The 16,382-nt window shown below is 39.9% G+C and overlaps 3 protein-coding genes across 5 annotated transcripts in view; 1 reads left to right on the top strand and 2 right to left on the bottom strand.

Moving 5' to 3' along the window:
- Positions 1 to 367: 367 nt before the first annotated feature.
- Positions 368 to 3,794, bottom strand: cebp1 (CCAAT/enhancer binding protein (C/EBP) 1). The gene is made up of 3 exons (XM_067486560.1): positions 3,647 to 3,794; positions 1,874 to 2,167; positions 368 to 1,772 (listed from the first exon to the last, which is right to left on the bottom strand). The coding sequence occupies exons 1-3, from the start codon at positions 3,647 to 3,649 to the stop codon at positions 1,467 to 1,469; spliced, it is 603 nt and encodes a 200-aa protein (XP_067342661.1). The 5' UTR covers positions 3,650 to 3,794; the 3' UTR covers positions 368 to 1,466.
- Positions 3,795 to 3,970: 176 nt separating this feature from the next.
- ngdn (neuroguidin, EIF4E binding protein) lies at positions 3,971 to 7,941 on the top strand. Its single transcript, XM_067486550.1, has 11 exons — positions 3,971 to 4,110; positions 4,349 to 4,408; positions 4,764 to 4,835; positions 5,386 to 5,523; positions 5,609 to 5,693; positions 5,785 to 5,837; positions 5,953 to 6,058; positions 6,279 to 6,453; positions 6,959 to 7,109; positions 7,475 to 7,538; positions 7,797 to 7,941. The coding sequence occupies exons 1-11, from the start codon at positions 4,090 to 4,092 to the stop codon at positions 7,814 to 7,816; spliced, it is 945 nt and encodes a 314-aa protein (XP_067342651.1). The 5' UTR covers positions 3,971 to 4,089; the 3' UTR covers positions 7,817 to 7,941.
- A 1,267-nt stretch (positions 7,942 to 9,208) lies between these two features.
- pabpn1 (poly(A) binding protein, nuclear 1) overlaps positions 9,209 to 16,382 on the bottom strand; it is a 14,147-nt gene continuing 6,973 nt past the window's right edge. For 2 of the 3 annotated variants that reach the window (XM_067486551.1, XM_067486554.1), the window contains exons 5-7: positions 15,939 to 16,026; positions 15,291 to 15,442; positions 9,209 to 9,484 (exon numbers count right to left, since the gene is read on the bottom strand). In XM_067486551.1, the coding sequence (XP_067342652.1) occupies positions 9,289 to 9,484; positions 15,291 to 15,442; positions 15,939 to 16,026 (436 nt within the window). In that variant the 3' untranslated portion in view covers positions 9,209 to 9,288. Of the gene's footprint in view, positions 10,395 to 15,290; positions 15,443 to 15,938; positions 16,027 to 16,382 lie in introns of all 3 variants that reach the window. The other variant, XM_067486552.1, reaches the window with a different exon arrangement.

Here is a 16,382-nt window from a genome sequence, read left to right as displayed (position 1 = left end):
CCTCGTCTCCGTCCTCCACTATGTTGAAATCTTGCCCATCCCACAAAGGGAAATCGCTGCTGTACAACGGTCCATGGCATGACGTCCGTTTCTGTGGGTAGACAGCTTACGGTAACTAATGTGGCAGGTGCACGTCATGCTCCCCGATGGAGGATAGAGTGGAGAATCAGACAGTAATAAGGCACAGTGTTCATACTGGATGCAAATCACACCAAGTTGTGCTCTTTAAAGGTGCAGTGCACTGTAATCAAAGCTTCAGGCTTCTGCATCTGTAAAAGCTCTGTACTCAAGGTTCTGTGCAGAATATTGTGCCTATGTTTTCATATGTTTTCATTTTTAAGCATCACAAATAGTAAACGAAGGTTCATACAGGCAAAAGCAGTTTTTTTTTATTCAGCACAACATATACCACAGGATTGATTTAACACTATAACTTCATAAAACACATTCAGTCACATTAAAAGCGGCGTCTTTACATATTTAAATGTACTTCTGAATCTTTTAAGTAAACCTACACTCACATCAAGTATTATAAAGAGAGCGACACTTAGATTTCATTGAATCCTGTACAAACCACAGCTTGTTGTGTAACTGTGTTGGGCAACAACACTTACAATCATCTCTGGCGATGACAAGAAGTATCAGGTAGATGATAAGGACATGTTTGTTAAATCAGATCATACAATAATTCAGGTTGCTCCTCTTTTGAAAACAGTGTCCACATGCATCCAGCAGTAGCCACAACTTCACCCAGATGGATTCTGATGAATGTCTTCAACGTTTCTATATCTACACAAATTTTTCATGTGAGTTAAATTTGAACTGAGCCTAATTCAATCTGCTCTCAACTCTCAGTTTACAGTTTCTAACATACAGTGATCTATATTCAGATCTGCCACACATCCTCTTTATACAGTCAAATTCTAACAGTACAGTACTTTCATAATATTCAGACCTCTGGTTTGCTGGGTCAAAACCAAAAAAAGTTTCAGAAAGCCCAAGTCCATGCTAAAGTCCAAAAAGGAAGTCTTTAGTGAGTGTTAAGATAATGTAGGATCATTCTTTAAATCGTTTTAAAGTGTAATACCGAATCAACATGAACAAGCTAAGAAATCATGTATGGAACACATGAACAAACTCTTAATTCACTGTGTGGGTCAACTTTTCAAATCATTCTATTCAGTTTCATCAATTCAACAATTAGGAGTTTCGTAATAATTTCCATTATATATACATATATTATATCAAATCATCAGTTTCCTTACTGTCTATCCTAATATTCAGTTGTGAACACAACCAGTTGGCTCTTAGGCAAATACAACATTAGTGAATGTAGTTCAGCTGGCATTTTAAACACAAAACGTTGCACAAAGAAGATCTAGTAGGTTTCGGACTAAGTGTTGGAGGCCTGCCTCAACAACAATGTGATGCCTGTAACTGCTCGCTAACTGCAGGTGCTAGGTGGTTCACATTCTGGACTCGCCTGCGCCTCCATCCTCTGCTCCCTGCAGATGTCGCTGTGACAGGATGTGTTTGAGAGTGTCCAGCTCCTGTGTCAGCTGTCCTATTCTTATCTGCAGCTTCTGGTTCTCCTCCTGCAGCTGCACAGCTCTCTGCTGGGTCAGCAGGATCCTCCTGCGGGCTTTATCCCGGCTCTTCCTCACAGCGATGTTGTTCCTCTCCCGCCTCAGGCGATACTCTGTGCTGTCCTTGCTGATGCTCCGTTTGGTCACTGGGGCCCTCAGGCTGGGCAGGAGGAAGGGGGAGAATTCCTGGGGGTTTGAAAACACAAATAAATTCAGGGTGTGTGTTATTGGGATAAAGGTGGTGACTGAGGAGGATCTGGATTTGGGTCTATTGTCTACAGTCTCACCTGCTGAGTGTTGGCGTGGCTCTGGTGGTGGTTCGTGTTCCCGGCACTTGAGGCAGTGCTGACACAGGATGTGGGGTAGGGCAGGTACGACAGTCCCATCATCTGCTCTGCCACTCTCTCCTCAGTGCTGCCCCTCATCAGTCCCTGAGACTGGCTGTACGGTATCATGTCCATCTGAGTCAACTGACTGGTTGAGCCGCCCTGGTTGGAGCTGACAGGGTTGAGGGTGTGGGTCTGACCTGGGTATGTGCTGGCCCACTCCTGGATGACAGAGGACACCCTGGAATCAGACATCTGGATGGGTTCAGAGGCAGAATCAGATTAGTACTTCATTACATGTTATTATATGTACATTGTTACATTTACTTTATCAATGTGGAGCTACATCCCCATCACACTATAGTTAAGGACGTTGTTTGGTCGCTAAATATGCAATAAAGGATTTCAAATGTATTATTGCAACTTAGATGAGATGACAAAAAAGGTCCTTGTATTTTTATGCTTTTTAAAATAGAAGAAGCAACATACAAACAAAACCATTTGAAACAATAACACCAGAAGACTCAGTAGCTCCATGGTGCCAAAATTAGACAAGTGAAAGATGTTTGTTGTTTGTTTCCTACAGACATTTCACTTTTCCACTACTTTATACTTTTACTGCTGTGGTTCACTGAATATTGTTAGTAGTTCCTTGTAAAGTGAACAACAACTGGAAACCACAGTGCAAAATGCATCTAGTTTAAATTTCAACAACAGATAATATATATACACATACATTTGAACAGCTATGATATAGCAATAAAAATTAAATACATCTTAATGTGCTCATAATAATACTTAAATAAATTATAATCTAACTTCCTGAAAGGTTTTCTTCTGTTGTTTATTGTGGACATTAACTTAAAGAACTTTAAATACCTCTGTTCCTTTATTAAAGTAAATACCTTTGACTCTTAATGGTGTATAATCCATCTCTTTAGTTGAGCAAAGGTTTTTATTACTTCTTCTCCCTTTGTCTGACTTTTCTTTAAAAGTTGATGGTGGTTTCGTAAGTTAATATTGCAGGTGGATGAGCAGCTTTTTTAAGAACAGGATTTGGTTTATTCCTGATTTAACCAATAAAATAATAGAAGCAAATGTGTGTGAAACATCTTTTCAGCGCAGGTCAGAGCGAGAAAAACTGTTGATTAACCCTCATGAATGAGATTAATCTCTTGGTGGAATTAATCATTAAGAATTTTTATAATTACTTCATAATGTTACTTAATCTATAATCAAATGTCTTCATGTGCAAAATAACCTCAAAAGTTAAAGCTTGACAAATGTGAATATTTGCTGTCTTTCGGTTTTGGACCTGAAAAACACTGTGCTATTATTGGTACTGCCTTTACATCGTATATGCAAAACAATCTAACGAGAAAAAAAATATAAGAATAACTGTTAAGTTCAGTCCTACAATAGTAGAAAACAAGACTAAAAATGATATGATTAAGTACATATTTTTTGAGAGGTCTATGATTATTGTTGTTCTCTTTTTGTTCGCCACTCTATTTTTAAATGTGTGGTCATAGTAATAAAACACAGGAGAAACTATATTTCAAAAACAAACTTAAATAACTGAATTTGTCTGTTCAGAAAGGTGAAAGATGAGTTAAAGGCTTATTACCACTGTAAGACAAATGCCTAATATAAGCCACAAATGTATTCTTCCACTAGTTTCTTTAGGAGAATACATTTTTTCATCCAAACTGAGAAAGTTGTGATCTGACTTACCATGACTCTGCTCTGGGGTCTGAACTTTTCTTTAGGTTACTGTGACTACAAATGATGTGGAGACAGAGGCAGAGACAGGTAGCTGATGATCCCTGATTACTCTATCACTTCCTCTCTCTTTCTCTCTCTCTCTCTCTCTCACACACACACACACACACACACACACACACACACACACACACACACACACACACACACAGAAACACACACTCACACCCACACCCACACACACACACACACACACACACAAATTAACAGAGAAAGAAAGAAACAGGGGCAAAATGCTTCTTTGTCGCGGGTAATAGTGTTGTCAGTTTTTCTTAATAATTACGTCCTGCATCAACGTTCCACATCAGGAGTCATCTTTGTAAACCGTTACAATATGAGTGACATTACTGAAATAAAGTCCCTCCGTGGCTTCCGTAGATGAACATGAACTCAAAATGGCTGCTTCTGTTGACAACGTGAGTAGAGCTCAGCTAATTACTAATGAATAGAAACATGTGTTTTTTGTTTCATCCTTAATCTGAACACTTAAGACCATTATGGCGTTTGAATGTGTTTTCTGAAATTGCGATCAGCTGTTTTGTTTTAAAAGACGAAGCTAAGCATGTAGCCAGCAGCTAACTTCTGCTACATTGCTAACGCTGTGCTGCGTGTTGTAACGTTGTTTCTGTATTTGTGGATGTGCTTTGCCGATAGGATTTAATTGAAAGTGATCTGCCCAAATCCGTCCAGCTGCTGTATAATCTCACAGAACAGGTACGAGAATAACTTGCTATGACCATGTTATATTTATGTAGAGTGAGACTATGTAGCTGATCAAAGCTTTAGGTCCAACTCTTTATTGTTATTTTTTATCTTTATTGTCAGAATTGTTCCTATAAATCCTTGAAGATGACTAATGAAATGAAAAACAGCTGCAGATACATGTCTTTGTAGCTGACATCACAGCTGTAGATAAGAGTCTTATAGCTGACAACAGGAAGCTGTAAATACATGAGTGTGTGGTTTATTATGTGGGTGTAGATATAAGTACTTGTAGCTGTTTCTGGAGGTCTTGATATAAGTCTTTGTAGCTAACTCATGAACGATAAATACATGTTTTTTTCCACAGGTGGCCGCAGTCACAAGTCATGTCCGTGAGCTGCTAACCAGAGTCAAAGATGGCACATTTAAAACATCGAAGGTAAGCAGACAAGTTTGGAGAAAAATACTATATATGTAGTTCACAAGTGTACAAATACACTTTTTGTGTGTGTGTCTCTGTAGGGTAAGTTAAATGTTCTGCACTTACATAGCGCTTTTCTACCTATTGGCGCTAAAAGCGCTTTACACTGCTTCTTATTCACCCATTCACACTCACAATCACACACACTCATACACCAATGGTGGAGCTGCTATGCAGCTGGCCAACACTCACCGGGAGCAACTAAGTTGGGGTTCAGTGTCTTGCTCAAAGACACTTTGACATGTGACCAGAGGAGCCGGGGATTGAACCAACAACTGAGAGATTGGTGGACGACCGCTCTACCTTCTTGCGCCACGTTCGCCCATTGTGCCTTGCTGTCCACATTACAAATTCTTAATTTTTCATGTTTCCGTTTGTGCAAGGTCAAGTTTGTTCTCCAGCAGGATAATGTTATGATGGGATGGGAAGCATCTTGAGTGGGATAAAGTTGTTAAATGTAACGATGTGCTGTTGTCCTGCCTGACCTTCTGTTTGGCCTTTTCTGCAGGGTTTGTCTTTTTTGGACCTTAAGTATCACCTGCTGCTCTTCTACCTGCAGGACCTCACTCACCTGATCAGCATCAAGACAGAAGGAAGCAAAATAAAAGACAGTGAAGCGCTGAACAGAGTGGTCACAATCAGAACAGTGAGATGTTGCAATGAAAATGTTGTTTATTCTCATCAGTCCAGCCAACGCTGTATTTCGTAACCTTTTCTTTCGTGTTTCGAAGGTGTTGGAGAAGATGCGACCTCTAGACCACAAACTGAAGTACCAGATTGATAAAGTGGTGCGCACAGCTGTTACTGGTAGTTTAGGTGAGACACAAAACACAACAAGATGCTTTAAAGGTTTTATTAACAAAAGTCTAGTGTGTGTTTGACGAGTCTGGGCTTTTCATGATTTTAGCTGAAAGTGACCCGCTGCACCTGCGTCCTAATCCTGGAAATCTCATCAGCAAAGTAAGTGACAGGATTGAACTTTAACGTCTATGTGTAATATACAGGCTAAGAAATATTTTATATTAGATATTTTGTCATAGTCTGTTTTTCTATCTTTGCTTCATCAATCAACCAGCTGAGTGAATCTGAGGAGTCTGAAGATGAAGCTGAGGGAAACAAGAAAGCAGCTCACTCTAGTGGCAAGAAATATGTACCGCCAAAGATCGCCCCGATGAATTATGGTAAAGTTTCTGTGTCCTTTTCACACAGCGTTTTGCTTGTCATAGAAGTATTTTTGCACTTTTCTTAATGCATTCAAGACACTAGATTGTCTTTTTTATTTTGTTGTTGTTGTTCTGACTGTGTGAAATTTGATCCATATATATACTGTCAAGGAATTTTTATTAAAATAAACGTGCTTTTATTTTATATTTTGTTACTATTTGTTTTGTTTTTTTGCAGAAGGTGACCTGACCGAGGCCGATAAGAAGAAGGTTCAGGTGGAGCGTCAGCGACGAGCAGCTCTGAGAAGCTCTGTGATCCAGGAGCTGAGACAGCAGTATAGCGACGCCCCTGAAGAGATCAGGGACAGACGAGAGTTCCAAAGCGAACGGGAAAGTCGCGAGGAGATACACAGGTAGAGACATGAAGGCTGGTTTCTACAGGAAGGTACAGGAAGGTACAAATCCTTCAGAAAATGCCCAGCAGGACTAATAAGGTTCAAGAAAGCAGTGGCAGTGTCTACGGATTAGACTACAGATAGGAAAGGTCAAAGGAGAATATTACACAGAACGATGCCTCGTCACAATGAGTGATTTTGACTAAAACTAACACAAAGTTGCTTGATGAAGTCTAAATATTTCCACCCCTCAATATTAGAATACGTCACATTTTGACAGTTTGTGCCGTGAACCTGTCAGCCAGGCTGCTCCAACACAAGAATCCAAATACATCCAGCAACATTCTGTCTCTCTCTCTCTCGACCATGCTTCCAAAATTATTTGCTGCATGTAAATGTTTATTAATATTAACAAGGTTAGTAAAGTTAAGGGGAACACACTTTTTTCCAAAGGGAGAAGTTTCAATTCTACACTTGTCTTAACAACCGATAAGAACCGTCGTTTATTTCTTCCTGTTCACAGGAAAAACTATGAGGAGTCGATGATGGTGCGGCTCAACGTGCCGAAGCATCAGAAAAATGCCAGGAAGAGGGACATGGCCATGTCTGGCCAGCTGACCGGTATAACACACTTCAGTGACATCACAGCGCTGACAGGTGGCGAAGGCAACCAGGTGAGAACCTCACAAGAATACTGCTCGTTCTTTTGCTCAGGTGGAGTCACAGCTCCAGAGCTCAGATTGAGAACAGTTAATCCGGCTGTGTCCAAACTCAGGTGCTACTACATTTGATACTTTGGGGACTGTTTCCTGTTTCACTTCACTGTTTTAAAAAGCAGTAATGAGTAGCAATGAGTTTTGTTCAGCTGCTTGATGGAAAATGAATAGAGCTGAATTATTTAGAAGAACCATGCACTGTATTTGAATACTTTTAATTTAACACCATGAGAAGCAGATAGTAAATTAGAGCCTTGCATTTTTATTCAAATCACATTCTGGATGTGGCTGCCAGCTAAACCACTTTGAATTTATTGGTGCAGGATGGAGAAAACCCTCGTCCAAAAAAGAAGAAGAAACTCATGAAGAAGAAAACCAAAAGAAGAGGTGAGGATTTAGAATATAGATGATAATGTAGAGACAAACTAGTCTCAATTGACTCCTGCTGCAGTGTTGGCTGTCTAGTCAGCATTTAAATGTTTTTTCACCAGTCTAGATTTCCTCATTAAGGTCCTCAGCCTGCTTTTAAATGGAAACCATTAACTGATTGTTCACCATTTGCAGTTTAAAAAGCATATTCAGTTCACATGTAGCAATAAACAACCAATGCTTCTGTGTAGTCATGAAACGTCTTTTCTTTTGCAGCTTTCAAGAAGCACAGATAGATCTGAAACACTACATCAGGTGATGGCGTGAAGAGGAGTCCTTGCATTGCAGTTGATACAATAGCGTAGACGACTGCATGAATATCAAGTCTGACTTTTAAAATAAATTCTCTACTACTTTGAAATACAGCCTTGTACTTTCTTATTGAGTTTGTTGAGCTGTCATTGAAGTAAAATTCTGCTGGGGTGAATATTCATTTGGGATTTTAACAGTACACTGGGGATCCAAGATTTTCCTGTTGTGAAATGGTCATCTTTTTATTTTTTAGATGGAAATAATTTGAATAAAATTCAGTTTAACTGAAAATCATGTTAAAACTGATAATTTGTCTCCTACTTCAGTGACACCTGTTCTCACAAGTACACCAAATGTATAAACCTGCACAAAGCTGGTTTCTGAGAAACTCAAGACATTTGTGCAAATATAGCACCTAATAGAGTTTGAGCCCAAGAAAATTTCCTTTTGTAACTACCTCACTGCTGCAGATTGGCCTTATCATAGTGAATTTGCATTATGGTGTAAACATTTAAGTTAAAACCATAGCTGTGTACAGTCTGATCATTTGTGTCTCCCATGTAGAGGTGACATGACCTTCTGGGATAACGGCTTTTAGTCTGCAGAGCTCTGAAGGTCACCCTGCTTAAAACATCCTGTACAAAGCCCAACAAGGGACGTGGGAAAGCAATGAATACTCGAGTAGTATCAAAACTACTCTTGTGATGAGGATCCATCCTCTATTGAACCAATTTCCTCAAAAACAACAACAAAAACAAAAAACTTAATTTCTAGCAGATTAATAACCCTGTAACCAACAGATTGTACCTAAATCAGATTGTACCTTTTGACCCAGCTAAGACACAGAGTTGTGAAAACATGATCAATATGTCCCAGGTCAAATACTTTACTGTCTCTAAGTAGCATCAGTCAGGACAAACTCACACAGTCAGTCTATTTTTACACAATGTCTTTATTTTTTTTTTATTTTTTTTTCCTAATTACAGACTCATGGGTTAAAAATAAAAATAAAAAAGCGGAACATTTGTTCAACCCCACTCCCCCCTTTTTAAAAGAAAGGAAAAAAAAAAAAAAAAAAACCCTTCCCCACACAAACCCCACCCCTGCCCTTCCCATCCCTAAAGCAACAGCTCTCGCCCTCTCAATTTATTAAATTATTAATTAATGCAGTTAGCTCATCAGCCCTACTCAGACAAGCTGTGACTGCACTGTGTCAAGTCAGAGAAAGGTCTGCACTGTACACCCCACAATCCCCCCCCCCCCGCTCTCTGGTCCTGCCCTTCTCACTCAGCTGTGTTGGCTCCAGCTCTCAGGATAGAAATCATGTTGTAGATTGGCTGCTGGTTACGTGCCATCTGTACTGTGGTGTTTAACAGGTGTAGGTGTGTGTGTGTGTGTGTGTGTGTGTGTGTGTGTGTGTGTGTGTGTCCTTGTGTGAAAACAACTAAAATTATCATCAGCGTTTGCTGTTGTAGTAAATGCCCCCCGTTGTGGGCCTGTGGTCACCCTGCCCCCCTCCCCCGCCCCCCCACACGGACAGGATGGGGTGAGTGTGCATAGTGGGAGCAGAGAGAGAGATAGACGCTGCGGAGACAGTGGGGGGGGGCGGCGCCACCTGGGGAGGGGTCGTCAGTCTCCATTGATCTTGAAACCTGAAACGACAAGAAGTGGTCTAATATACAGAGAGAGGAGGGGGAAGGGCGGGTGAAAGATGGGAGACAGGGAGCACAGAGGGTGGGTAGGAGTAGGTCGGAGTGGGTGGGTGCTGCACTACAATGAACCCCATCCATGAGTTAAAAAAAATATATATGCATGTACAGTCCAACTGAACACTTAAGAATTAATACAATGGTTTGATTAGTGGAGGGGGGGGGGGGGGTCACGATGATGGGCAGAGGACAGAAAGCACAAAGGATGGAGGAGAGGGGTGAAATATTCTAAATCACAAACTTAAACAGTGGATACTGGTAACTTCACATATGAATGTTACATTAAAAACTTAAGAAATGAACACAGTATCACGTCCTGCTGCCCTCCCCTCTGTTTTTTTTTTCTTTTTTCCTGGTGGTGGAGGGTGAGTAGGTGGGCTGTGTTGGTGATAATGTAAAAGCAGGAGGTCACAGCCAGACCAAGGACACACATCTGCAGCCTGAGATACCATACCACTCCCCCCACCCCAACAACAATCAACAAATACCAATGAAGACATCTGCTACCGTTCTGCACCCACAACCCCCCGAGTGGCCAATTTATACCTTACCAGGGCTGACTGCATCAACCTCGGCACACGCACGCTCACACACAATCTCACACTGCGGCAGTCAGTCTCTGTCCACGACAAGGTTTTTTTTTTTTCTTTTTTTTTTTTTCCTTTTTTGTCTTTTTCTCTCTTCTGGGGTTCTCTTCTTTTTTTGTTGGGGAGGGGAGGGGGCTTTTGTTTTTTTTTTCATTGTGTGTGTTTTCTAAATTGGGACAGAGAAGGGTGATAGTAAGGGGAGTGTTGGGGGGGAGGGAAGGGGTGTTTAGTAAGGGGAATACCACGATGTTGTTCGCCCTCGGCCCCTGGAAAAGAGAGAGAAAAAGAGGGTGAGTTTTTTTCTGGTTGGCTTAAGAAGAAGCACCAATTTTCTGATGTGATTTCATAGAATAGGTGTGTGTGTGTGTGTGTGTGTGTGTGTGTGTGTGTGTGTGTGATCGTGGGCAGAAAAGGGTCTGCTGAAATTTCAGACCTAAAAGTGAAGTGAAGGGGAAAGAATATACTGATCTGATACTGATGATATATCACAACGAATCACAGTGTGGTGAAAAATCACTAAGTAGACGAGCAGGTTAAAGTTTTGTGCCTTTGATCAAAATCTGGAAGAATAAGACTGAAAGAAGCTGAGAGCAGCTTTATGAAGACAGGAAGTGTTTGATTTTCAAATATTAAAAAGTGAAAATGATCAGTGTGTGGCTGGGGGACAGCAAAGGCACTCTCTCGCCCTCTTTCTCTCTCTCTCTGTCTCTCTGAGCGAGAGCCGCCTCTGGGGTCACTGTGGGGAAAGACTGAGGACAAACAGCACCACACATACAGTATTACCCCCCACTCAGGACACAGCACACAAACATGTACAAACAATTGTCACCGTCAAACAGGCATCTCTCACTCTCACAAACACGAATTCCAGCTCCAACAGACAGGTCACACTGGGAGTAAACCCAGTGGTGAAAGCCTTGATGTTGAGGTCAGGCTGCAGTAATGAACCCTTGTATCTGGGAGTGAATGCTGTAAAAGGTGAACCGGACAGCGTGTGTGTGTGTGTGTGTGTGTGTGTGAGTGAGTTTACATGCAAATACACGCTGCACATAGACACAGGAAAAACAAAAAGCTTCTGCCATATTTCTGCTATCTAAGTGCTCAAATCCAAATCCTTCTCCCTCTGTGCCAACAATGACAATAATGGATGTAACAGCAGTAAATTGCTTTGAGCAGCCACAGCCAGACTTTCTGCTGGTGTGGAACAATGATCTGAAAGGCCAGAGCAGCTTTAGGCTTTGTTTATTGTCTCTTTCAGATGAGCTTCCACTCGTGCCGCTCAGCACTGATACTCGAATGACACCTGTTACTGGGACACTCATTTATAATCAGAGCCAAGACCTGTAAACTCCTCCCAGACTCAGAGTCCAGCCATTTCAACAGGCTGTGTGCGTCTACCATTGTTGTTCACTTATGGATGTTCCCACTACCAGACAAGGTGCCAAGGAAATGTTTTAACAACTTCCCTGCACACTACCTTCTATTACATATTAGCCACTTCTGTGAGATACCATGCAGATGTGCTATACATCTGCATGGTCAAATTAATAATGGAAACAGCAAAAACAATTTAATAACCTTGGATCTGCCATATACAGGTCTAACATAACCGTACAGAGCTATTAAGGTTTCCTGTGGTGTTTGTACTCCTCTGCTGCGTGGGATGGCAACTCCAGCTTTAATCGTCACATACTAGATAATCAGTCAGACAGAACTATCAAGTTCAACAATCACACTATATATTAACTAGGCAAATAATGCACACAGTGGTCAAACACTTTCAACTTCTGGAGACTTGACTTCATATCACAATCTCCACCAGGTTCTCCCAAAGTATGTGCCTTATCCTGCAGCTCAGACCAAATCCCAGTGAGTCAGTGGGCAGGGTTACGGTTTCTTGGTATGTGTGGGAGTACATCGAGTGATTAGAGAGATTCTGACCTTGAGCGTCAGACAATTTCTCACACAGAGCAATGAATAGGGATAAAAGCCTTTCTTGTGGTTCCTTAAAGCCGCCTCACTAAAATGGGAATCCATTCCACAAATGCTCGAGTCACAAGCTGGGTAAAAACAAAGTACACAGAGACAGATCAGACTAAATCAGGGCCCAACAGAACACAACTGCCTGGAAAATGTTCTTAGTTAACCATTAAGTATTAAACAGGAGCCAAGGCCTGTAGGTCACTGATCACAATCAAATCATAATCTCTCAGTCTGACCGTGTAGCGTATGTACAGGGGAGCTCAGCGTGCTGATGTTGGAAACCACATCTTCTGTATGATTTCCAACAGAAAAAACAAGATGGTTCCACAGATAGAGCTTCACCTAATTTCTTGCCTTGATTTCTCAGGGACACCCACAGTTTACAGAGAGAAATGTTAATTACACCCAAAATAGTCCAAATAATTTTCCCACCACATCATTTCTAGAGCGTAATAACGTTCATGTAAACATTTTATGTTTCAAGAGACAAACACTACACAACCTTGCAATGGAAACTAGACTGCAAAGACACGTCCCTACAGCAGAACTCTGAGGTAAAGACAGTAAGATTAAGACATCCTGGCTTGTTTTACAAATACTAAATTAACAAGGCCTCAAATTCCACTTCACAACATCATTCATTCCTGTGGTTCAATATGATTAACAGCAGTCGCAGACCAAACCTCAAATTGTCAGTCCATAAGCTCTATTAAAAGAAAACGAAGGTACACAAAGCACATGAAGAGGGAATTTCATGAAGCAGATTTAATGAAAGCTCTGCTCTGAGTTTTCACTTCAAAAACTAAAATGACACTAATTTAATCCATATCAAAGTTTAGATCTGAGCATTAATCTTAAACCTTTTTATTTAGGGGAACATCAAAAATAAATATTAATTAACTATCACCTTTAAACTAAAAATACAGCTTTTAAGATCAGTCAGCCATCAGATTTGAATATTCTTCTCACCTCCAGACACTCCAGTCTTTTTAACACTGACTTTGAACATAAGAACAACCAAACATTCACTCGACATTACCTTTTTGACCGTTAATAAAAATTAATAAATAAAATTAAAAGAACCTTGATGTGGAGAACCCATTTCTTATGTTGTGATTGGTTGCAGCTAATGTTCTACCATAATTATTTCATTCATTTTAGATGATGGGAATATATTTTGATCAGGATTGTTAAATTGTAGATGAAAACACTAAGTTTAAAAGTTAATAAAATGCTAAATGATAAATATCATTTTATCATTACTAGTAGCAGGTTTTACCAACAAACCTAAAGAAAGTCACCTGCACATCTCCAATATAATGATTACTGGCTATCAGGTAACAATCAAATACATTTGAAATAAATTAAGGTCTTTTGTGTTTGATTTCATTTGTTGCCATGAGAATGTCCCCATCAGGTTTCAGCTGAATTCATAAATTCATGAAACAAAGTATAAGATTGCACTAAAGAGAGCGCTACATAGAGAGCAACTACTATTAATCCAGTATTTATTTATTGACTGACAGTTGTGATTATCTAGAAAAGTTAAATGTGCTTTAATTTAACAAGAACATTTTAAGAGTATTTGTAGCTAAAATGGTGACTCTGTGCTTCTCTTTTTATCTGTTGTAGTGCGATTTATTTTAATGTAACACTTGCACTTCCCTCATACTGAACAAACCCAAGAGTTGACAAAGATGATCGATTGGCTGATCTGAAACAGAGTTCCCATATCCGGTTTATGTACTGAGAATCTAGGGTTAATTTCAGAGTTTCTTAAAGCTGCTTTCTGGAACTAACCACTGGGAAGAACAGACAGACAGAGTTTGTTTGCCTCTAATAAAATGATGATCACATGCAATTAGCTCCTCAGCCCCATAACTGTGCATGATTGGATCTCTAGCCTGGTTGAACAGCCTGGTTGTGTACCTGTCTTTCACTAATACCACCTCAAACTCAAGTTCATTTTTTCCATGATCAGTGAGACTGATGTCAAAAATCATAATGACGTTAAATGAGCTATAATATTGAGACAATGCACACAATTCTAATTTAAAAACAGATCACCTTCAGCCATACTGTGTTTCCCTTTACTATACTACAACTGTGACCATATCTAAAAACTTTCTCTTGCGCCACAATATTCTACTGAACCCCAAAGGACTGTGTTGTAAATACTGTCAAGGTGAAAAGGTCTGTGGGATTAGTAACTGTGCAGGAATCAATGCTGCTTGCCTGCCAGCCCGGAACAACACATCCCTTGTGGAAGCACACACAGCTAGGTCTAAAACCACCAGACAATCGTTTTTAAAGCATCTTATTATTGGCATTTATTAATAATGAAAATCAATAGGATATAAACACTTAAGAGTCAGTATTATAACTAGTCTACAGACAGGACCTAAAAGTGCTCCATGTGGCCTAACGTACATTACTACTGATGTATAAATGTAAAATTACAATGTTTCCAGTTGTTTCAGAATGAGCTAAATTACACTACTGTGACACCTCCATAATGCTCTTTTGTCTGATCAGACAATCCTCAGTGTCTTTGTTTTTCTTCCTCAATTATTTAAGGAAAGGGCAGTAAACTGGCACACTTGAAATACTGGACCCATTAAATTGGTATTCACACATACAACACAATAAATGCCTACTAATTAATTCTAAACATAAAGCACAAGAACCTCAAGTCTGTACATTATGTGGTGTCTCATTAAGTAAATGTATTAGTTACTACCACTGTTTTTAAGCCTAGTGTTTCAAACAGCTGTACTGAAGGATCATGAGGTTAAATACAGGCTTTGCTTCTATTCTGTTAATAGAATAGGATATAAGTTCTCCTAAAAAGACTTATCGAATGCTGATCATCAAATGGGACATTTACTTGCTTGTCCTGTTCTTTTTTTTATTACTAAAATACATGAAGAAAGTGTTAAGTTCCACTATGCTCCAATGGTATTTCCTCTCGGATGATGAATTAACTGTCCAAATCTGTTGTCTCCCTAGCTGCAGCACTACTTTATACAATACAAACCTAAAATATTTTAATTTTAATTGTTCAACAGCTTTCACTCTGGTTGTTCATGGTCTGTCTTATTTGTCCTGTGCTTTCCTTTTAGTGTAAGCATCCAGGTGCAGTGTTGTCCCAGGTGTGAGGTATCTCAGCATCAGCTCACCTGAAGGCCCGTCCTCTGCCTCTAGGTGGTGTGTAGCCACTGTAGTAGCGTGCACGCGATGAGAAGCTTCCTCCCCGTGATCGGAAGCGAGCCCGTGGAAAGCCGCGGTCTGTGGTGCTGATGCCTGGTCTGTTTGTTCTCTTAGCACCCACCTGAGGATAGAGGGTCAAACAGGACAATTACAGACAGCAACAAATCAGTATCCATCTTCTTTACTTGTCAGGTTTGAAGAAAAAAAATTCAAATACTCAGAACTTTTGTAAATCCCACCCAAAAAAAAAAAAAAAAAAAAAAAAAAAAAATCACATTGCTTCTCTTCAGTTGGGTATTGCAGTGACAAAAAACATTCAAAACCTCTCCATTTATAATAAACTATACACCTGCCAAAATCAGGATACAATTCTATAAACATGGCAGACAAATCTTTTGGGGTACAAGTTGGTAAAGCAACAACAGGTAGGAAGGTATGATCATGTTAACATGTGTATAAATGCAAACAGAGAACCAAGCAAAGTGACCCAAAGCTTGCTGGATTCTTAGATAACAGGTATCAGGTTTTGTTGCTTTCCTCATTGTGATTGAAATTTTGCCAATTCAGTTGAATGTGTAAATGCAAATGTGTAAAAAACAGAAAACTGAAAATCTTACTTTTATCTGCCTTCCTCTGAAAAGGGACTCATCCAGAGCCATGGCTGTCCTAACGGACTCTTTGTCTGCAAATTCAATATAGGCAAACCTGCAGGAAAGAAGGAAATGATGAATTACTATAATAGTACAGTATTATGTGATGCAAAATAAAGAGATAGAATAAAGACATGTCAGCCTCTTTCTCTCAAGAGCCGCACAGACACAGACAAACCTGTAACAGTTGTCCTAAAAACTCTTAACCTTTAAAATGTTTTGGTTCAAATTCTATATCATGTCAAGAAATCAATCAAATTGTAGCTCAGCTACTATTGCAAGTATAATCAAATTCTGTGGGAAACACTGAACCAACTGTAAGCAAATATTCTATGAAGCAGTGGAAGCAGATCTAAACTTGAATCCACTAAAAACAAAAAGGACAGAGTTGTTTCTTCCAACACTTTACAA

This window comes from Channa argus, chromosome 19 (genome assembly GCF_033026475.1).
Source record: "Channa argus isolate prfri chromosome 19, Channa argus male v1.0, whole genome shotgun sequence".
Classification (NCBI taxonomy): domain Eukaryota; kingdom Metazoa; phylum Chordata; class Actinopteri; order Anabantiformes; family Channidae; genus Channa; species Channa argus.
Note: the sequence above shows the minus strand (reverse complement) of the source record. Positions and strands in the feature narration are given on the sequence as shown.